This window comes from Hibiscus syriacus, unplaced genomic scaffold (assembly GCF_006381635.1).
Source record: "Hibiscus syriacus cultivar Baekdansim isolate YM2019G1 unplaced genomic scaffold, ASM638163v2 tig00117046_pilon, whole genome shotgun sequence".
Classification (NCBI taxonomy): Eukaryota; Viridiplantae; Streptophyta; class Magnoliopsida; order Malvales; family Malvaceae; genus Hibiscus; species Hibiscus syriacus.
Genome location: NW_024063536.1, coordinates 206,357 through 230,728, shown reverse-complemented (window position 1 = coordinate 230,728; position 24,372 = coordinate 206,357). Strand labels below are relative to the sequence as shown.

Sequence of the window (24,372 nt, the reverse complement as noted above, 5' to 3'; positions counted from 1 at the left end):
CCCCTGACTCGTGGACGGAGAGCAGGTGCTTCCGGTTCATCCTCAACTGCACCAGCAAGACCTTCACAGCAGCCACCGTCTACAGCAACTTACATACCGCAGCCATATGTTATGCCGCCACCGCCATTCCCTTACCGATGCCGTTGCCGCCACCATCACCTGGTTTTATGACCCCACCGCCGCCACCTTCACAGAGTTATATGACCCCTCCTGGAGGCTATTATGGGTCGATGTTTGTAGATCCGACTTGGGGTTCATATACTGGATATTTAGCGGGTTCAACCTCATCACCCATGGCCATAGCACAAACACCTCCTGTACAGTTTTCACACTCAGCGATGTCTGGTTTTTATGAGTTTTCCTAGTTTTCAGGCCGGTGGGATAGTCAGTCATACACCTCCAGGGTCCTTATTCTATGGAGGTGCTTCATCGTCATCAGCTCCTCGTCAACAAAATTTTGCTGCTAATGACGACGACGAGGAGGACGACGACGATGATGATGATGGTGATGACAGCGAGGAGTCACAACTAGTGATATGAAGAAATCCTCCTCGAGACCGACAACCACCGCCCTGCGTAACACATTCGTGTCGCAGGCATCGATAGATTTTGTTTTTTTATTATATTTGTATTTAGTACTTTTTATTGTAGTTGTTTATTGGACTTTTTTATTGTAATTTTTTTATTATTTATCATTTAATACTTACTTTAATTTGTTAATATAGTTGGATTTATTTTAATTTATTTTGATAAATTTGTGGACTTTTTGTTAATTTATTTTGCTTAATTTTGTTTATTACCATTTAATATTAGTTATTGTAATTTGGTTATCATTTACCATTTAATACTTATTGTATCGTTAATATCAGTTATTTGTTAATATAACGCCAACGTCCAATCTCGTATAATTGTATCATTTTTTTAATCTTCATCAGCGTTATCGAATAACATTAACTTGAAGTAAATGCAAATTAAAGTATAATAATTATTAATTGATAAACAACTACATCATTTCCTCATCAATTGTTACTTGATGACAACAGAAGTGGACATGTTTTTCTAGTGTGTCCTGGGTTTCTACAATGCCCACATCTTCTGTCTTGTCTAGATCTTTCTCGAATATCCATATCGCAATGAATTCAATTGGATTTTTGGACGACCACGCTCCCTCAATAAAATCGGATTTGATACAATCGGAAGCCAATCTTGAACCTCATCAGGGTCTTTGTCATTACCTATGGGGGGAACTCAAATTTGTATACCTTAAAAACTTCATATAGTAGGTATATGTGATCCATAAAATGGTTATAGTCTTGACGTGTATGCGAGCAAGGTGTTATCACATGAGAGCATGGATATTTCAGAGCTTGAAAAAACCCGCAGTCGCACGTTCTATCCCTTAGATTTACTCTTAACGACACAACTTCAATCCTTTGAAGAGGTCGCGACAACTTTGTGACACGAAACATTTCATGCCTTCTAGAGAAACTTGTTACAGACATCCCATTTGATGCAGTAATTTTTTTTATGTATATCTGCAACTAATCTAGGGTGATACACATGACCGCCTTGCATCCAGGTTTGAGCTTGTCCCCCGAGCTTCGCAAAAAGTGCCCCTAAACAAAAATATGTAGTCTTTACCAAAGCCGCTACAGGTAAGTGACGTGCACCCTTTAAGGTTGAATTGATTGCCTCTGCCAAGTTGGTCGTCATGTGTTCATATCGATATCCACCATCATATGCATTTGTCCATATTTATTTATCGATGAGGCTGATGTAATCATATCCTTCCTCGTTCTTCGCCCGCAAATCTTGAAGTATTGATTCAAAGATTCGAGGAAGTAGTTCGTAACCTGATCAAAAAATGTATAATTTACTAACATGATCAAAAGGATCGAAAGAAAACAAACTACATCAGTTTCACTTACCCATGCGCACAAGTAATTGACGCTCATCATTCTTCTTGTATCTTCCATGGTAATTCGCAGCAATGTGTCGGAGATAATACCTATGTTGGACAAAGGGTGGTTTCCACATTGGACCCAAAGAATCCATTACTGCTTTGATCCCAGCTCCGCGATCTGAAATGACACATATTTTTTCCCTCGTGATAACATGTGCACGTAAATTTCGGAGGAAAAAAGCCCAAGAATTTGTATCTTCTCCTTCGACAAGAGCAAAATTAACTGGAAGAATGTTGCGATTGCCATCTTGGACAACTGCCAATAATAAAACTTGCTTGTATTTTCCATACAATAAAGTCCCGTCGATCTGGACCACATGCTTGCAGTATTTGACAGCATTAACGCACTGTGGGTAAGTCCAAAAAACCCGGTAGAATTGGCATCGATCGCGGAGAAATCGATCATTATGGTATGCATAGGAGGTTTCGAAGTCCATAATTATCCCAGGATTCAACCTCCGCACCAGCCTAAACCAGCCTGGAAGTTCGTTGTAAGATGCATCCCATTCGCCATGAAGTTTGACAATGGCATTTTGTTTTGCCAACCAAGATTTTTTATAGGAGACAGTGTACCCATACTGCGATTGTATAGCTGAAATCAACACAACAACAACTATATGAGAGCTTGCTTTTACCATGGGCATGATGGCTTGGCATATCACTTCAGAGTCTAAGTTGGGATGATCTTGGTTGACCCCTCAGCACAACATGTGTAAGGACCGTTGTATACTGTTAGTTCCCATCTGTTGTTTTACTCTTCCTCTTCGATACGCGAACCATCCAATTGCATCCGTTTTTGTGTCGGACACTGTAGCATACATATTTTTCTGTCGTGGAGCGATCGACTCTCGATTGAACAAAATTACAGATATTGTAATTTTTTATAGCCATCATCACTTCTTCTTTGCTTGAAAAGTCCATGCCTAAATATAACTCACCATTATTTATTGATGAGTAATATCCATAGTCACCAAGATGAGGCATATCCGTAAATTCTGGCCCATACATTGCACCATAATCAGCTTCATACATGTGTGCTGGAGGGTCAGTTTGTTCCATATTTGCTGGAACTTCATCCACATTATCATCATCATCAGAGTTGAATTGCGGTGATTCTGGGTGAATGAATAGTCCAGTCTCAGCACCATCCGTACCAGGCTCACGAAGCGGTTCTTCTAGTGGAGATGATGGTTCCTCCATGCTCTCCATATTTAGGTCGAAGAACTACTACTTGCACGCCTTTCCCTTGAACTGAAAGGCATATCGACATTCATATCAAAAAGCTCGTAGTCGAATGCCTCCCCCTGGAGCTTGAAGCCATCGTGTCAAATAGAAACTGAACAGATTGTTGCGTCGATAGCATCTTCATATTAAGGACAAAGGGATTTGCAGATGAATGCATTCCCCTTGAACTGGATGCAATGTTGCCATACGAATTGTTCGTCGACCCACCCCGGTACATATCGTAAGGAGTTGCGGATGAATCTCTCCCCATTATGGCATTAAAATCATTACATATTACTGTTGTCGGGCTATCAACTTGATCAACTTGTTCAGCCAGCCCATAGTGGGAGCTTAATGATTGACCTCAACAGCATGCACTTGAATAAAATTTGCATACATCTCAATATCGGCGTCTGAATAATTACTTTGAGCTTCAACCATCATTTCAACATCATCATTGTTCGAAAGTTCGAACGATGTATAAGTTAATGTCAACAATGATGTTGGAAATCTGTACTGCAACGACGACATTCTTCTACTACTTCCAACATGAATCTTCCTCGAAATCTTCGTTATCAGCTCCTCAAGAGTTATGTTTCTCTTCAATGATATTTTAACACGCTCATTTGATACGAAAACAATGCCGGTTTCATCTTCTCGAATTTCTCCATCATAATAAACAATAGCTGAAAGCCGCGTCATTCTTTGAGTTTAAAAGTGCGGTAATATTATATATGCAAAAAAAACAACTGAAACAATGTGATTAAATAAATAATATATGAACGAAAATATAACACAATAAAATTTTTACACATAAACGTAAATAATTTAAATAATATAATTTTATATTATTACCTATACCGCAAAACTATTTCGACGTATATTCTCATTTTCTAATTTTATAAACATAGAAATTAATTGACAACAATTAGTATAATATTTTTTCAAATAATCATAATAAACAATAAGTATAATAAAAAAATTATCACAAAATTAACTTATAACGAAAACTCGCACGAACATTGAATTAAATATGAGAAGATTGTTGGATTGTTGTATTAATTATTTTCTAATCGAGAGGAGATGTGAGGAGTTACGCTGGGGAAAGGGTATTTATAGCCAGGAAAAACTACAAGACGCGGTACCTACACCGCGCCTTACATAATTATATCAGATAAAGCTAAGACGCGACCCCTGTTCCGCGCCTAATAATTGTGTTAAAGTTAAAGGACACATTTAATGATTCGTGGATCCATATGTAGTGATATTTATCTTGAAGGACTAAAATGCCTGAAACATTTTAAAAACTTTTTGGAAATTTGTACAAATACATTTGCTTAAATATTTAGATAGAATGGATCATTATTAGTGTATATGGTATATCTGAATCGCTGAGAGCCTACTTGCTCATATGTTCTATAAAGACATCAAGATCAAATTATGATAATGTTTACTTTGAATTGAAACTCCTGAAAGGCTTTAAAATATATTTTCTGAAGAGTTTCAAAGTATCTTGATTGTTTAAAGAATATTTGAGATAAAGAATCTTGAAATCAAGTTTTGTCTCGACATATAGATCGAGTACTTAAATTAGATAAGTTGAAAAGATGATAAATAAAAGCAAACATTTTTTTAAGTTTCCTCCCTCATGGTCTTCGAAAGAAGAATAATATAAATATTTGAAGAATCTTTTCAAGTAGTAATTTGAAAAGATTTATTCATTGATATATCATTTACTTGAACATTTGAATATTATATTCAAGATTGAGTTGTAATACTCAAAGATCTTATGTGATATTATTATGAGGGGGAGTAAATACGCGTTGTGCTCTTTTTCCTTAACCAAGGTTTTGTCCCACTAGGTTTTCCTGGTAAGGTTTTTAATGAGGCAACATGTTATATGTATTAAAGATACGTGTACTCTTTTTCCTTCATTGAGGTTTTTTTCCCACAGGGTTTTTATCTTAGTAATGTTTTAACGAGGCACATTATCTTCATAGACATCTAAAGGGGTATTATGAATATTTATTTATATGGATGTCTATCTCTATCTTTTATCTCTATCTATAAGATAGGGTTTTTATATACTTTATTGTTAGGACTTTAATATCAATTAGAGTTAGATTTCTATAAGATATCTACTCCTTATGCTTATAAATATGGAGTTCAGAGAAAACATTGTACACCACTCATATTGAGATAATAATACAATTCTTCCCTTTTATTCTTCTTTCTCTTGTTCTTCTTATTCCTATTATTGTTTCGTTTCATTTATTTCATAAAAATTTTGAATGTTTCTTTACCATTTTATTTAACTTGATTTTCTATTTTTAGTTAGCAATTTTTTTTCTAAAAAACTGTTATAAAAAACCGATTCTTTTCTTCATATTTAACAATGTTGAATATTGTTCTTTAGTGATTTTGTTCGATTTGTTTTTTTCTTTTTAGTAATGTATTTGGGTTGAAATTGAGTTTTAATTTTAATTTTACAGTCAGAATCATGTCAAATTAAATAATATTAAAGTCAGAGTTGGGTCGAAGTCATATTAGAGTCTTACTATGTCACATCAGAGTCAGAGCAGACAAAAATTCAATCCGACCTGACCCGTTGACATTCCTAATTTTCCTCTTCTACTCAAGTCTGACAATAAGTTATTCCACAATTATTTCATTCCTTTTGTGCTTTAGATAATTCTTGAAGTCACTCCATCTGAGGGGTAATTTTTTTTAATAATAGTGGCTCCCTAGAAGGGCTCGCCTATGACCATCCTTTCCACAGTAATTCTATTAACAATTAGTTGAAGTTCTTCCACTTATTTTTCTATTGGTTTTGAGTCAACCATAGTAAAATTCTAGAATTTGACAACTAAAAACTTTTTAGCTCCAGCATGTTCAACTTTGTATTTGTGCTCCAATGCCTCCCACAATTTCTTAGATGTTTTATAACCAACCTATTCCGAATATAGTGAATCGTAGTAGACTATTCAAAATATAGTTTCAACATATATAATCAGTGTGCTTCCAAATCAACAATATTGAAGGTAGTAATATTATCTACCTCTTCTTCTTCTCTGTAACACCCAAGTCCGATTAAAATGAAACCCGATGGGTTTAGCCATTACACGGGACCATCGAAGTGGCTTGTAACACCTATAGCTCGTATATATCTCGAAATACGAGTAAATATGTCACTCCAACTTTACAAACATTCAATGAACATAAATGCTTAAAATTTTGTTTCTTTAAAAAAATGTCCCTTTCCAACTTTAAAACTATTTTCTAAATCAATAAAGTCATAAATTAATATTTAAACATTGAAAACAAATCCATATTCATGCACCGATTAAACAGTTTATTGATATTTCACAAACTATTTAAACCTGCCTAAACTCTGCTAAATTTTTGAACCAATTATATATATATTCTACTCATTCATAAATACTGATAACTAAACTAGACAAAATAAGATGTCCCGGTTTACTATTACATGCCATTTAATTCAAATCCAAATAACAAACTAATAACATAAGTATACATGCCACTACTAGTCAAAAGGAACATCAAAGCTATCTTACTGATACAAGTAGTAGGTGTGATTCACAAAAAGATGATCGATACTTCATCGTAACCTGAAAATCATATTCTTATAAAAATCATAATGACAAATATCAAATAACATGAACATATCATATTTCATACCAACTTAACATATTAATAACTTTCATATTTCACTTTCTTATCCTAAAGTATATTTAAGAGAATATAAGGTACATGAGTAGAACATAAGGTGCGCACTAGACACACCACATTGTCAATCATAACTTATCATAAGATGCACTCCAAGTGCAAATCATAACATATGCACCAACGGTGCAAATCATAATGTACACGAATGTACCATAACTTAACTTGAATGTACTCAACTTAATGGCATGCCAAATGTACTAAGACTCTCAATGCAACATACAATGGGTTTTAGATCATATCATACTTATTTTTAATTGATCATCGTAAAAACATAAATTTGGGAAGTTCATACCCTAAATCATCCATAAAAAATTTATATAAACATTATGGAAATAATATTAATTAGAGTAGTAAACATACTTGAAAAATACAATGAGGTTGACTTATCGCAAGTCGTCCTCGTTCAAAAAAATTAAATAATTAAATTGCACTCACCTTTGCCTCACTACCTAACTTTTATATAATACTCCTTACACTTGTGTTTTATTCTTTCCTTTCGGATCACTCGATTTGCTATGTTTATCGTAATCTGACAACATCATATAATAACATAAAATATTCAACTATATGTTAGTATTGTACTAACATAATCTAAACTTAATAATATAAAATAAAATTGATACTTAATCGATGTAAAACTAAATCGTACTCCATCATAATTTCAAACTTCCCAAACATACTCTTTAAATTCCATAAATATTTATTTCTATCAGAAACCCCTAAACTTTGCCAATTACACAATCAAGTCACGAATTATAAATTCTTTCTAGATTCACCTTAACTTTTCCATTAAATTTACAATGATCCTTCACCATTATGATCATTGCACTTTAATTACTAAAATTTCCAGCGCCTTAATAAAATTCTCAAATCAATACTTTAGCATTAAAAAACTTGCAATTTCATCCAAAAATTGCTTATACTTTTTGAATTCAACCACCCAACTTTCTAAACTTGTAACTTGATCCCAAATCAACATTTAAACTAAAAAATCAGCATGTAAATAAAATATCCATCAATTCAATATTTTACCCAAATGATACTTTCACATTTAATAAGCTTGCTACTATGTCCCTAAAGTGTCAAGACCTTTCGAATTCCACCTTGTTATTTACCAAATTTACAATTTCGTTCCAAACAACTTTTCAACTTAAATTGCAGCATTGCATAATTAAAATTCAACATTGAACACCCCAATTACCACATTCTTTCTATAATGACCCACAATTCTCAAAATTAAAAATTAGCCCTTTTGCTATTTCAAGCTTCTAAATTTATCCAAATTGATCTCCAAACCACATAGAACACTTCCAATATCAATTCTAGACCATCGTAATTTTTTCAACATTTTACCCCAATTTTCTTCATATGACTGAACCTTACTAGTGCAATAAGGCAAGGATTTCATTCATTTTCAAGCATGAATTCAACCTCCTATGATCAAATTCATGCAATTCCAACTATTATAACATCAAATTGAATCAATATCAACCAATCTCATAAAACCCTAGTCATGGTCAAATCTACTATAAGGCTCTACATATGGTTTTAATCATCACACATGCTCTAGAATTAATCCACAACATCACTAACATAATAATCTTCCATTAAATCTTCAAAATCCATAAACCCTGTTCACCAAATCTCAACATCCAAGCATGTTTAACATGAATTTCTTCAAATGAGTAGATAATTTGATGTAGATCAATTCTCTATTTCACAACTTATTCCAAAAGTCAATCATGTATCTTTAAAAATAAAAAATGTGTTTATTTCTTGACACATGGCTTATTCATAATATAATTGAATTTAAAATTCAATTAATGAGAAATCCCCAAATTGCCATTAAAGAAACTTGATAATTACCAATTGTCATTGCATTATCTTCCATTAAAATATTCCATAGTCAAAGATGAATAAACTTGGCTTTGAATTTCTAATTTTACCATGCAATTTTTAAAAATTGCATTTTAGTCACTAAATTTTCCACTATCCGACCAAATTTGAAAAATTACATTGATTTGTGCTAAATTTCTCTGATCTAAAATATGGATATAATATTTCCAACCCTTATCTCACATCCTTCAAATTTTTGTACAATTTCAGTTAGATCCGATTACCCGATTTCTATATCGAACTTTATCGCTTTTATAATTTTTAACACAAATCTCGTATCGAAAATCTAATTACCAAAAAAATTCTTGTTTTAGACCAAACTGTTAATTTACGGGCTAACATATATAACTTTCAAAATTACAATTTTGGTCATTTAACTTTTACAGAGTTTAAACTTTAGCCACCAAATTTTCAAAACTTATAATAAAATAAAATCGATACTTAATTGATGTAAAACTAAATGGTACTCACATCATAATTTCAAACTTCTCAAACATACTCTTTAAATTCCATAAATATTTATTTCTATCATAAACTCCTCAACTTTTGACAATTACAAAATCAAGTCACTAATTATGAATTCTTTCTAGAATTCACCTTAACTTTTCCATTAAATTCATAATGATCCTTCACCATCATGATCATTGCACTTTAATTACTAAAATTTCCAACGCCTTAATAAAATTATCAAATCACTACTTGAACATTCAAAAACTTGCAATTTCATCCCAAAGTTTCTTAGACTTTTCGAATTCAACCATCCATCTTTGACTCCAAAGCTAAAATTTTTATTGGTTCCTCCTCGTACTATAGATCCACCTGAATTTCAATTTCCTTTGGTGTAATAATAGTGAAGGATTTGATCAATATTTCTAAAGCATCGATACATGAAACACATTATGAATCTTATCCATCTCTTATGGTAAAGCTAGCTGATAAGCTACCGTACTAGCTCTTTTTAAAATCTCGTATGGGCCAAAAAATCTCGGACTTAACTTTCCTTTACGCCCGAATCTCAGAACCTTTTTCTAGGGTGATACTATAATAAATACTTTATCACCCTCTTGATATTCAGATTCTTTTCTCTTCAAATCAGCATAAGATTTATGTCTTTCGGCAGCTATCTTGAGATTATCTTGAATTACTTTCACTTTGTCTTCCACTTCCTTGATCAGATCTGGACCAATTATATCTCAATCTTTTAGTTCATATCAGTTCAATGGCGTCCGATATTTTCTTCTATACAATGCTTCAAAAGGAGCCATCTTGATACTCGACTCTGTTGTTATAAGCAAGCTCTATTAAAGGCAAATACTTTTCCCATGATCCTTTGAAATCAATAACACACACCCTTAGCATGTCATCAAGTATCTGGATGGTTCGCTTAGATTGACTCATCTGTATAAGGATGATAAGTTGTGTTGAAGTTCAGTCGAGTTCCCAAGGCTTCATGCAGAGACTTCCAAAATCTCGAAGTAAACCTCGAATATTTTTCAAAAACTATCGAGACAGATACTCTATGAAGTTGTACTATCTCTCTAATATATAATTCAACATACTTGTCTATTGAGTAATCCTCTCGAACTATAATAAAGTGTGTTTTCTTATTCAATCTATCTGCAATCACCTAGATCAAGTATTTCTCTTATTGGGTGTCAAAGGTCAACCTATCACAAAATCCATGGTAACTTTTTCCCACTTCTACTAAGGAATGAAAATAGGTTGCAACAATCCAGATGACACCTGATCCTCTGCTTTTACCTGCTGAAAAGTTAGACAATTAGATGCAAACTCAGTTATAGCTCTTATATGTCCCCCAAAATCGACTCTTCAGATCTTGATACATTTTATTTCCTCCTAGATGCATAGTTGAAAGACTATAATGAGCTTCAGAGAGAATATATTTCTTTAGTACTTCATCATCGGGTAAGCAAACTCGACCTCGATAATACAAACATCCATCAGACTTAACTTCAAAGTCTTTTATTTCATATTTCTTCACCTGATTGATATTTTCTAGGCATTTTTATCTTTTCTCTAAAGATCTTTAATTCGATCTTGTAGTGTAGGCCTCAATACCAATTATAAAAATCATAATAACTAATATCAAATAACATGAACATATCATATTTCCTGCCAACTTAACATATTCATAACTTTTATATTTCACTTTTTTAGCCCAAAGTATATTTCATAGAATATAAGGTACGTGAGTAGAACATAAGGTGCGCACTAAACACATCACTGTGTCAATCATAACTTATCATAAGCTGCACTCCAAGTGCAAATCATAACATATGCACCAACGGTGCTAATCATAATGTACACGAATGCATCATAACGTAACTTGAATGTACTCAACTTAATGGCATGCCAAATGTACCAAGACTTTCAATGCAACATACATAGGCTTTAAATCATATCATAATTATTTTTAATTCATCATCCTAAAAACATAAATTTGGGCAGCTCATACCCTGAATCATCCATAAAACATTTATATAAACATTATGGAAATAATATTAATTAGAGTATAAAACATATTTGGAAAATATTATGAGGTTGACTTATCGCAAATCGTCCTTGTTCAAAATAATTAAATAAATAAATTGAACTCACCTTTGCCTCACTACCTAACTTTTATATAATGCTCCTTACTCTTGGGTTTTGTTCTTTCCTTTTGGATCGCTCGAATTGCTAGGTTTATCATGATCTGACAACATCATATAATAACATAAAATATTCAACTATATATTAGTATCGTACTAGCATAATCTAAACTTAATAATATAAAATAAAAATATATAAAATAAAATCGATATATAACTAAATCGTACTCCCATCATAATTTCAAACTTCTCAAACATACTCTTTAAATTCAATAAATATTTATTTTATCATAAAATCCTCAACTTTTCCAATTACACAATCAAGTCATTGATTATGAATTCTTTCTAGAATTCACCTTAACTTTTCCAATAAATTCATAATGATCTTTCACCATTATGATCATTGCACTTTAATTACTAAAATTTCCAGTGCCTTAATAAAATTCTCAAATCAATACTTTAACATTAAAAAACTTTCAATTTCATCCCAAAGTTTCTTAGGCTTTTCGAATTCAACCATCCATCTTTTACTCCATAAGCTAAAATTTTTATTGGTTTCTCCTCGTACGATAGATCCACCTGAATTTTGATTTCCTTTGGTGTAATAACAGTGAAGGGTCTGATCGATATTTCTGAAGCATCAATACATGAAACACATTATGAATCTTATCCATCTCTTGTGGTAATGCTAACTGATAAGCTATCGGACCATCTTTTTTTATAATCTCCTATGGGCCAATAAATCTCGGACTTAACTTTCCTTTGTGCCCAATCTCAGAACCTTTTTTTAGGGTGATACTATAAAATACTTTATCACCCTCTTGATATTCGATTTATTTTCTCTTCAAATCAGCGTAAGATTTATGTCTATCAACAACTATCTTGAGATTATCTTGAATTACTTTCCTTTGCCTTCCACTTCCTTGATCATTTATGTACCAATTATATCTCGATATTTTAGTTCATACCAGTTCAATGGCATCTGACATTTTCTTATATATATTGCTTCAAAAGGAGCCATCTTGATACTCGACTGATAACTGTTGTTATAAGCGAACTCTGCTAATGGCAAATACTTTTTCCATGATCCTTTGCAATCAATAACACACTCCCTTAGTATGTCTTCAAGTATCTGGATAGTTTGCTCAGATTGACTATATGTCTGAAAATGATAAGTTATGCTGAAGTTCAATCGAGTTCTCAAGGCTTCATGTAGAGACTTCCAAAATCTCGAAGTAAACCTCGGATCTCGGTAAAAAAACTATATAGACATTTACTCCATAAGGTCGTATAATCTCTCTGATATATAATTCAACATACTTATCCATCGAGTAATCCTCTTGAACTGGAATAAAGTGTTTCATCTTAATCAATCTATCCACAATCACCAGATCAATTTTTCCTTATTGGGTGTCAAAGGTATATCACGAAATCCATGGTAACTATTTCCCACTTCCACTGAGGAATGAAAATAGCTTGTAGCAATCTAGATAGAACCTGATGCTCTTCTTTTACGTTCTGACAGGTTAAACATTTAGATATAAACTCAGTTATAGCCATTTGCATACCTGCCCACCAAAATCGACTCTTTAGATCTTGATACATTTTATTTCCTCCTTGATGCATAGTTAAAGGACTATAATGAACTTTAGAGAGAATATCTTTCTTCAGTTCTTCATCATCAGGTAAGCAAACTCGACCCTGATAATACAAACATCCATCAGACTTAATTTTAAAGTCTTTCATTTCATCGTTATTCATATGATTGATCTTTTCTAGAAACTTTTTATCTTTGCTCTAAAGATATTTAATTTGATCTAGTAGTGCAGGCCTCAATATCAATTTTGCAATAAGTGCACCATCATTTTTCATTGATAATCGAGCATTCAAAGCTCGTAAAGTAGAAAATGTATTTCGGCTAAGTGCGTCAGCTACCACATTAGCCTTTCCAGGATGATAATCAATAATCACATCATAGTCTTTTAGAAGCTCAATACATCTCCTTTATCTTTGATTCAATTCTTTCTAGGTGATCAAATACTTCAAACTTTTATTATTTATATAAATATATCATTGCTCACTATATAAGTAGTGGCACTAAATCTTCAAAACGAACACTATAGCTGCTAGCTCCAAATCATGAGTTGGATAATTTCATTCGTTTTTCTTTAAATATCTTGAAGCATAGGCTACCACTTTACCATCTTGCATCAAAACACATCCCAAACCATTATGAGACGCATCACTGTAAATCACATAATCTTTGCCTAACTCTGGTTGTACTAAAATTGGACTTCTGTCAAAATCTTTTTAAGTATATCAAGGCTTTCTTGGCATTGTTCAGTCCAGACAAATGGTACATCCTTTCTGAGTAACTTGGTAAGCATAGAAACAATCATCAAGAAAATTTTCACGAATCTCCGATAATAGCCGACTAATCCCAAAAAACTTCAAACTTCAAAAACATTCTTCAGAGTTTTTCACTCCACTATAGCTTGTATTTTTCTTGGGATCTACACTGATTCCCTCAATTGAAATCACGTGACAAAGAAAAGTAACTTCTGACATCTTGAATTCACATTTTAAAAACTTGGCATAAAGCTTTTATCCCACAAAGTCTGAAGTACCATGCAGAGATATGCATCGTGCTCTTCTTTGGTCTTATAATACACTAAAATATCATCGATGAATGCAACCATGAACTGATTTAAATAAGGCTGAAATACCCGATTCATCAAATCCATGAATTCTACTTGATCATTGGTCAATCCAAATGGCATCACTACGAACTCATAGTGATCATATTAGGTTCTAAAGGTCGTTTTTAGAATATCTTTTTCCTTAATCTTTAACTGGTGATACCTAGACTAAAGATCAAGCTTCGAAAATACTGAAGCACCATTGAATTGATCAAACAGATCCTCGATCCTTGAAAGAGGGTACTTGTTCTTTACTGACACTTTATTTAACTGATGGTAGTCTATATATAGTCGCATCAGTCCGTATTTCTTTTTAAAAAATAATACTGGTACACCCTAAAGAGACACAATTGGTCTGATAAAGCCTCAGTCAAGTAGCTCATGTAACTGAGCCTTAAGCTCTTTGAGTTCTGTTAGAGCCATTCGATAATGGGCCATCAAAATAGGCGTAGTCCCAAAAAAATATCAATCTTAAAATCTACCTCTCGCTCATGAGGTAATTCAGGTAACTCATCAGGAAATACATCTAGAAATTCTCTAACTATCAAAATATCCTCCAGTCGAACTTCAAATGTTAGGGTGTCAATCACATTTTCCAGAAAATGTGTACAACCTTTTGACATAAAGTTTGTTATCATCAATGTTGATATCATGTTGGGCAATGATTTCTCTTTTTCACCAATTAATATTATCTCGGTACCCTCTGCATCTTTTATAAATAATCTCTTAATGTGACAATCAACCCAACCATAATGCCGATATAACCAATCCATGCCCAATATATTATTGAACTCGTCAAATGATATTTCCATAAGATTCGTCCAGAATACAACCCCTTTACCAGACAATTTATACTAATCTGTGTAACTCTAGCACTATGACTCAGCGGATTCGTGGCTAACATTTCACTGTCAATGGGTTTTAACTGAATACTTTTATATGTCACTAATTTCAAACTAACATAGGAATGTGTAGAACCCAAATCAAACAAAACAAATACATGCTCATCATAAAGATAGAAAGTACTTGTTATAATCCCGGGGTCATCGCGATCCTCATTAGTCTTGATATTATAAATTTTGGCTGGAGCATGAACATTGGACAAGGAGGTTGTCTCTGAATATCCCCTTCCTCTACCTCTGCCTCGACCACCTCTATGAGACACGGCTACAAACCTCTTTGTCTGCACTGATCTCTCACCTGCTAATAATTAATCTCTGATAAAGTGGCCAGTATCTCCGCAACAGAAACAAGCTCCTGAACCTCTCTACATGTTCCAGGGTAATATTTATCACACTGCTGACATAGTGGAAATTGACCCTGCGCTGAGCTGATCTACCAGTTCCAATAGTTTTTGTCTGAGTCTAACGACCTTTTTCCTTTACCTTAGATCCCTTATGACTAGAAGCTCCACCTTCAGGCTTATTATGGTACTGAAAACCTGAAACTTGACCTCTTTTAGATTGGGACGAGGATCATGCTCATGATCTCTTTAACTGTCATCTCTGATCAATAATAAATTTCATCTTGAGTTCCAAATCCTTAGCTTTATTTACCACTTCTTGAAAAGTGGTCAGATTTGTAGTCAGTAGAAGTTCCTTCAGTCTAGGATGAAGACCTCGAATAAACTTCTGACATACATCTTTCTCCGTGTGGACCATCTCAGAAGCATATCAAGTAATTTTATTAAATTCACACTCATACTCATAAACATGTATGTTACCCTGTATCAGATTGAAAAATTATAGCTTCATCTTGGTAATAAACAGCTTCCCAATATATTTCTTCTGAAAAACTTCATGGAAGAACTGCTAAGTAATCTGATCAGCAGAAACACACGTAGTCACATTCGTCCACCATATACAAGCCTGGTTGTGCAACGTGAGACTACGCCCTCCAGTATTTCCTCTTCTAAGCAATGAAAAGCAATGAAGATTGTCTAACATGATCTTAACCTTTAAATTTAGTTGCTCCTTAAATTTTTTAATTCTTTTAGAATCGACACTCTTGAGGCCGGAGAAGTAGGAGGGGGAGGTGCTGCTGCTGGCTGATATCTAGCCAAGATAGCCTATAACTTCTGCAAGAACGTCCCCTGATCTGGAGCTGGCACACTCTGATGTGACTGGGATCCCTGCTGCTGAGGTACATGATCCACCTCATTACTACTTCCACAATCGATTCCCTCTAGAACCTCCTGTTCGATAGCTCATCTCGAGCCCTCCAAATTCTTCATATAAACATAATCACAAAACTTTACGCTAGTAAGGAGTAACATCATAAATAAAATCATCAATCCATACCAAATCAATAATTTCAACATCCTAGTGGTATGTACATATTTCCAACATAACATAGGCTCGGTTTAGGCTGAGAATTGGCTAAACTTGCAGCTCTGATACCAATAAATGTAACACCCATAGCCCATATACGTCTCGAAATACAAGCTAAAGATGTCTCACCAACTTTACAAACATTCATTAAACATAAATGCTTAAAATTTTGTTTCTTTAAAAAAATGTTCCTTTCTAACTTTAAAACTATTTTCTAAATCAATAAAGTCATAAATTAATATTTAAACATTGAAAATAAATCCATATTCAAGAAACGATTAGACAATTTAGTGATATTTCTCAAACTATTTTAAAATACCTAAATTATGATAAATTTTCAAACCATTTAAAACATAATATATTATATATATATATACTCATTGATAAATATCGATAACTAAACTAGACAAGATAAAATGGTCCTAGATTACTGTTACATGTTGTTTAATTAAAATCCAAACAAAAAACTAGTAACATAAGTATACATGCCAATACTAGTCAAAAGTAACAACAAATATGTCTTACTGATACATGTAGTAGGTGTGATTCCCAAAAAGATGCTCGATACTTCATCGTAACTTGAAAATCAACTTGTTTCAAATTCTTATAAAAATCATATTAAAAAATAACATGTACATATCATATTTTTTGCCAACATAAAATATATTCTTAACTTTCATATTTCACTTTCTTAGCCCAAATTATATTTAAGAGAATATAAGGTACGTGAATATAACAAAAGGTGCACACTAGACACATCACGGTGTCAATCATAACTTATCATAAGATACACTCCAAGTGCATACCAGTACATATGAATCAAAAGTGCTAATCATAATGTACACGAATGTACCATAACTTAACTTGAATTTACTCAACTTAATGACATGTCAAATGTACCAACGACTCTCAATGCAAAATGCAATGGGCTTTAGATCATATCATAATTATTTTTAAATCATCATCATAAAAACATAAATTTGGGCAGTTCATACCCTGAATCATCCATAAAACATTTATATAAACATTACAAAAATAATATTAATTAAATTAGAAAACATACTTGAAAAATACTATGAGGTTAACATATTGCAAGTCATCCTCGTTCAAAATAATTAAATAAATAAATTGCACTCACCTTTGCCTCACTACCTAACTTTTATATAATGCTCCTTACTCTTGTGATTTATTCTTTCCATTCGGATCACTTGATTTTCTAGGTTTATCGTGATCTGACAATGTCATATAATAACATAAAATATTCAACTATATGTTAGTAACGTACTAATATAATCTAAACTTAATAATATAAAATAAAAATATGTAAAATAAAATCAATACTTAATTGATATAAAACTAAACCATACTCTCATCATAATTTCAAACTTCTCAAACATACTCTTTAAATTCCATAAATATTGATTTCTATTATTAACCCCTCAACTTTTGCCAATTACACAATCAAGTCACTAATTATGAATTCTTTCTAGAATTCACCTTAATTTTCCATTAAATTCATAATGATCCTTTACCATTATGATCATTGCACTTTAATTACTAAAATTTCCATCGCCTTAATAAAATTCTCAAATCAATACTATAACATTCAAAAACTTGCAATTTCATCCCAAAGTTTCTTTGACTTTTCGAATTCAACCATCAATCTTTATAAACTTGTAACTTGATCCCAACTCAACATTTAAACTAAAAAAAATTAAAATGTAAATAAAATTTTCAGTAATCCAATATTTTACCCAAATGATACATTCACATTTAATAAGCTTGCTACTAAGTCCCTAAAGTGTCCAGACCTTTCGAATTCCACCTTGTAATTTACCAAATTTATAATTTTGTTCCAAACAACTTTTCAACTTAAATTACAACATTGCATAATTAAAATTCTACATTGAACACCCCAATTATCACATTCTTGTTGTAATGCTATACAATTCTCAAAACTTGAAAATTAGCCCTTCTTCTATTTCAGGCTTCCAAATTGATCTCCAAATCACATAGAACACTTCCAATATCAATTCTAGACCATCGTAAATTTTTCAATATCCCTCCCCAATTTTCTTAATATGTTTGAACTTTCCTAGTGCATTACTGTAAGATTTCATTCATTTTCAAGCATGAATTCAAATTCCTATGAGCAAATTCATGCAATTTCAACTATTATAACATCAAATTGAATCAAAATCAACTAATCTCATAAGACCCTAGTCATGGTCGAATCTACTACAAGGCTCTTTACATGGTTTTAATCATCACACATGCTCTAGAATTAATCCACAACATCACTAACATAATGATCTTCTATTAAATCTTCAAAATCTATAAACCCTTCATAAACCCTAATCACCAAATCTCAACATCAAAACATGTTTAACATGAATTTCTTATACCAAATGATAGAGATTTTGATGTAAGATCAATTCTTTATTTCACAACTTAGTCCAAAAATCAATCATGTAGCTTTAAAAATCAAAAATAAAATTTTTATGTATTAGCTATGGTGTATTCGGCCCCAAGATTGAATATGGTTGAAAATGTGTTTATTTGTTGATTATTCTAGTATTAATAATCCTTAACACATGCCTTATTTATAATATAATTGAATTTAAAATTCAATTAATGAGAAACCCCAAAATTATCATTAATGAAACTTTATAATTACCAATTATCATTGCATTATCTTCCATTAAAATATTCAATAGCCAAAAATGAATCAACTTAGCTTTGAATTTCTACTTTGGCCATGCAATTTTCAAAAATTGCATTTTAGTCACTAAATTTTCACTGTTCTGCCAAATCTGAAATATTACAGTGATATCTGCTAAATTTCTCTGATCTAAAATATGAAAAATAATATTTCCAACCCTTATCTCACATTTTTCAAATTTGCATAATATTTTTGTTCGATCCGATTACCCAATTTTTATACCGAACTTTATTGCTTTATAGCTTTTAACACAAATCTCGTACTGAAAATTTGATTACCACGAAAAATCTTGTTTTAGGCCAAACAATTCATTTACGGGCTAAATATATAACTTTTTAAAATTACAATATTGGTCCCTGACTTTTTCAAAGTTTATACTTTATCCACTAAACTTTCAAAACTTATATTTTAGTAACTAACCAAAACTTGGGGTATTACATGGCTAACCAAAAAATTTCTTAATACATTCCAATTTTCCAAATCATAAATCATCACATTAAACAAAATAAGATAATAATAATTAGGTTTACAAAAGCGGGGAGCTCCCAAACATAAATATCAAAATATAGTAATCCAAAGTTATGACTCGAATACAAAAGTGTCTATAAAATACATGCCCACAAAGAAAATCAAGATATACTCTGCAGCTGGTGATATCTGGAATCTGACTAACTGGCGTTAAGCTTTCGAGTCTGGCATCTACTAATTTGCGAACAGAAACAATTTCGAACATTGTGCTACGAGTTTAGTGTTACATAGACGACTCCACTATACTACATGCATCCATTAACTATGAATGCTTAGCAAGTTAAGTCATGTTGCAACGAAATGCATTAAGTATAGATCATTGCAATAGGATATGTAACGATACATCATATGAATCATAATATAGGCTTGCCATTAAATCACGGAAGTGCCTTAGCACTAATACTAAAGTGCCTCGGCACTAATATAAAAGTGCATTAACACTGATACAAAAGTGTCATAGCACTAGGGAAGAGAATATGGATATCTCTACAAACATATTCGAATAGTACATGCATACGCTCAAGTAACCAATGTGTCCTTGTTGTTTCCTGAGCGTCAAACAAAGGCTAGTTTTTATGCCAGATAATTTAATGTTGTTGTTCATAAAAGTTTTCAATAATATTCTCACTTGTAGTCTTATTTAAGAAACCTTGATGCCCTCATAATCCCCCTTTTTAAGCTTACGAAGTTAGCAAAGTTTTTTGCCCAATAATAAGATGTCAATACCTATATTGGTCCTTTCAGTATCGATATTGGCCTTAGAGTATCGATATTGCCCCGACTATCGATACCAATTTTAGCTTCTATATTTCAATTTATTTACTAGTATCGATACCCCGATAGAGAGTATCGATACTATTCTTTTGGTATTAATACACTCATGAGTATTGATATCAAAATTGGCTACTAGAATCCTTAAATTGTCACCAGTATCGATAATACCCTTTGAGTATCGATATCGGGCCTAGAGTATCGATACCCTTGAAGGTGTATCGATACCTCTTTCACAATTCCCTTGTTTTTACCCTATTAAAAAGGGAAGTATCGGTACAATTCTTCGATACCGATACCCCTGCTCGAAAATACATGTTTAGGAACGAAAGTGACTTTCTAGAGTTTCTCATAAGCCCTCTTAAGTCTACTCAGTGTTTGTTAAGTCATATGGGGTTTTTAACATCATATAGAGCCATTTTAACACAACAAAACATCAAATAGGAATGCTACCATAAAACCCATGAACACAACAAGCGAACAAAACATAGTTTCATGACCTACATGTGGTAGAGGGAAGTTATTTATGTGTTTCCTTATCTCTAGCTGATGGAAGAGTCCACAAAGGTCACCTAGCACAAGTTTCTCCTTGTTCTTTCTCTTGGAGCTATCCCCCACTTCTCTCACTAAACAAAGCAAGAGAATGGATTAAAACTTGTTTCAGAACTTAAGAGGAGTTAGAAACATGTTTCCAAGCCCTTAAAAATGAATTGGAAACATTTTAGAATCCTAAAACCTTAAAACCCTCTAAAGCCACCATAACCAAAGGTTGTAATAGTGAGCTTGAATTGAAGCTCTAAGGAATGTGGTTTCTTTTCTTACCTTCAAACTTATAAATTAATTTTACAAGACACTAAAATTTCCACCTTTGAAGCTTACAAGAAGGAAAGATGAAGAAGATTGAGAAGAGAAAAAGACAAATGGTGAGGAAAATGAGAGAAGACTTTTTAGCTTTTTCTTCCCCGTTTACATCATCGAAGTTAAATGAAAATCAACATTGTTTTTAAACAATGGTCTAATTTCCCCTTTAGTCATTGCTCTTCCAAATCCAAATAAAAAATGCCATTTTTATCAACTATTGGGCGTTCTTACAAGCCCAATCCCCTTTATTTTTGACTCAAATGATTTAAATTAATCTTATAAGCATTCTAATCCAAACGAAAATACCTGAATCTACTAACCCAGTTTTCGAGGTGTTACATTCTCCCTCTTTAAAAATAGGAGGATCTTCCTTCAAGAACTTAGAAAGGTTCATTGCGGTCAGATAGAAAAACATCTTTTATTTTCACATCTTGAAATCCTCTCCAAAAAATTTGTCTACTTATCGTTGTGGTTAACTGTCACTGCTGGTTGACTCACATTCATATTTGAATTATGAATCGTTACCATCATTTTAGCATCCAAGTTAGGTAAACCGGGGGAGTTTATTGTCTCTATTTTTGCAAAAGAAACGAAATTGGAATTAGTAATAACTTCAATAAATAGAAAATTAATTTTTGTTTATTTTTGATCTTGTTATTGAATAGAATCAACTTTCTTAAATGACATCATTAATCAATGCTACTTGCATGATAATTTACATTAAATAGATTTATCCACTTTGGGATTTAAGCAAACCCATTAAGATGACAACATAAATCCCAAAATAAATTTTTGGTCAAAAAAAAGATTTTCCTTAAGATAGATTTTCGGTCTTAAGATTGTTATAAAAATAACATTCCGAGATGAAATCGAACTTGAAAAAATAAAACAAAAGAAGTTAAACTTCTTTAAAAAATAATATAAAAATATATAGAAGGAGAAATACTTTTTTATTGTTCCATCGATCAGAAATGAGTTGAGGCCTATCGCAACACAGTTTCCTTAAGATAGATTTTCAGTCACTCATTAGTGCTCAAGATCAATAGTCATTTGTCTCCCACGATACAACAACTAAATGATTGACGTACAATAGCACAACTGTTGAGATCACAAACTATCCCTTGCCTTTGTCTATCGTCGGAAAACTAGATAAAGAGAAAGAAATTTAAGTTATTTGATGTTCTTGAATTCTTAGATGTGTTTAACCTAATAGATTAGCTCAAGATTTATAGGGGATTTTCAAAAGATATTTACTCAAAATAGATATCTTTTAATATTTTAATTTAAATAGATAATGATATATTTTAATTTCAAATATTCAAATAATATAGACCTTTTAACATCCAAACTTAAATAGATATTGTTTTAATTTGAAATAATCAAAAGAATATAATTGTCTTTTAATATTCAAAGTTAAATAGATAATAAATACCTTTTAATTTGAAATATTTCAAAATAATAATTATCCTACTGATATTCAATTTAAAGAGATAAATATCTTTTAGTTTGAAATATTCAAAAGGTATATGAATTTAATTTAATTATTAAATCAATCAATGAAATTCATTCATTTTTTCAACAATTAAATGTTAATGTAAAACTGTACGACCCAAACAACTCAAGTCGTTGGAGGGATAATTATATCTAAAGATTTCAGGTTTTAGTATGTTATTTACATAAATATTTAAACATTCATTCTTAAATAGTTAAGAATATTTCGAATAAATAATCTCTTGTAATTTATGCAAACTAATAAAAAAAGTGTTAATGCAAACTAATAAAAAAAGTGTTAATGTAAAAGTATTTTTTTACAAGGGTAAATTACAAATTTCATCACAAAATTTTACCCTCTCTCCTATTTTTCTCCTTGAACTTTAAATTTTTTTAATTTCCTCACTAAACTTAATACATTGGGTTTTTTGTCACTCTGTCTTTAAATCGTTAGTGGCGATAAACCGATGTAAGCCCTCTCTTTATTTATCTTTTGGCTTTCTGAAGATGTATTGCTATCTTTTTGTAAGAGGAACTTCCCGTTGATCAGTAGAAAACTGGTGCTTTTGCTGGTTGCAGGGAACTGGTGGAAAGAGTATTTACGGATCCATGTTCAAAGATGAGAGCTTTGCCTGTAAGTTGTAGAATGAGCATGCTAAGCTCAAATTTTGGGAGCTTCATTCCGTGTTGTTATGCTAATCTATATTCCTTAATGAATTGTTATCCTGGTTATGATATTTTGAGCTTTTTATCTGCAGTGAAGCATGTTGGACCTGGAGTATTAAGCATGGCTAATGCAGGTCCTAATACCAATGGGAGCCAATTCTTCATTTGCACAGTAAAGGTGAGCTAACTTCTGCTGCCTTGATTCCTTCATTTTTACCATTATTTTTTGGAAGTATGTTTTATGATGGTCTTTGGGAATCAAGAATGTGTAAATGTTCACTAGAAGATAGATGTTTCTTTGTGTATACTCACTTATAGCTGATTACTGCTCAGCTCTGCTGATACTTACCTAATTGATCATGCTGCTGAATCAGTTGCAAAGCTTGAATTTTCAGTTGCCCCAAAATTTTTATCTGGTTTAAGTTTTTCGTTCACTTTTTGCCCCCCCCCCCAGGCTCATTGTGTCTGTGTTTTACAGACTCCATGGCTAGATAATCGACATGTCGTTTTTGGGCATGTTATTGATGGAATGGATGTTGTGCGCAAACTGGAATCCCAAGAGACGAGCAGGTCAGATAGCCCAAAGTTTCCATGCAGAATTGTTAATTGTGGAGAGCTGCCGATAGAAGGCTAACACAGCCTGTTCATGTAACCACAAAAACAAGTAATGCACATTTTAATATTGCTTTTTTTTCCTGCAGCAGGATGACTTTACCTGGTAATATGTGATTTCTATGAGAATTTTGGATTTATACTCTGTAAGCTCTTGCCATGAGCCCAGGACAGTGTTGTTCTTATCAGTATAATTTATCCTTTTTACAATTTATTAATTAGTATAATTAGTGAAATAGAAGAGAAAGTAAAG

General features: G+C 32.4%; 1 protein-coding gene across 1 annotated transcript; it reads left to right on the top strand.

Moving 5' to 3' along the window:
- Window positions 1-137: 137 nt before the first annotated feature.
- LOC120197107 (peptidyl-prolyl cis-trans isomerase, chloroplastic-like) lies at window positions 138-24,285 on the top strand. Its single transcript, XM_039198722.1, has 5 exons — window positions 138-195; window positions 440-505; window positions 23,392-23,475; window positions 23,600-23,685; window positions 23,986-24,285. The coding sequence occupies exons 1-5, from the start codon at window positions 138-140 to the stop codon at window positions 24,139-24,141; spliced, it is 450 nt and encodes a 149-aa protein (XP_039054653.1). The 3' UTR covers window positions 24,142-24,285.
- The last annotated feature ends 87 nt before the right edge of the window (window positions 24,286-24,372 follow it).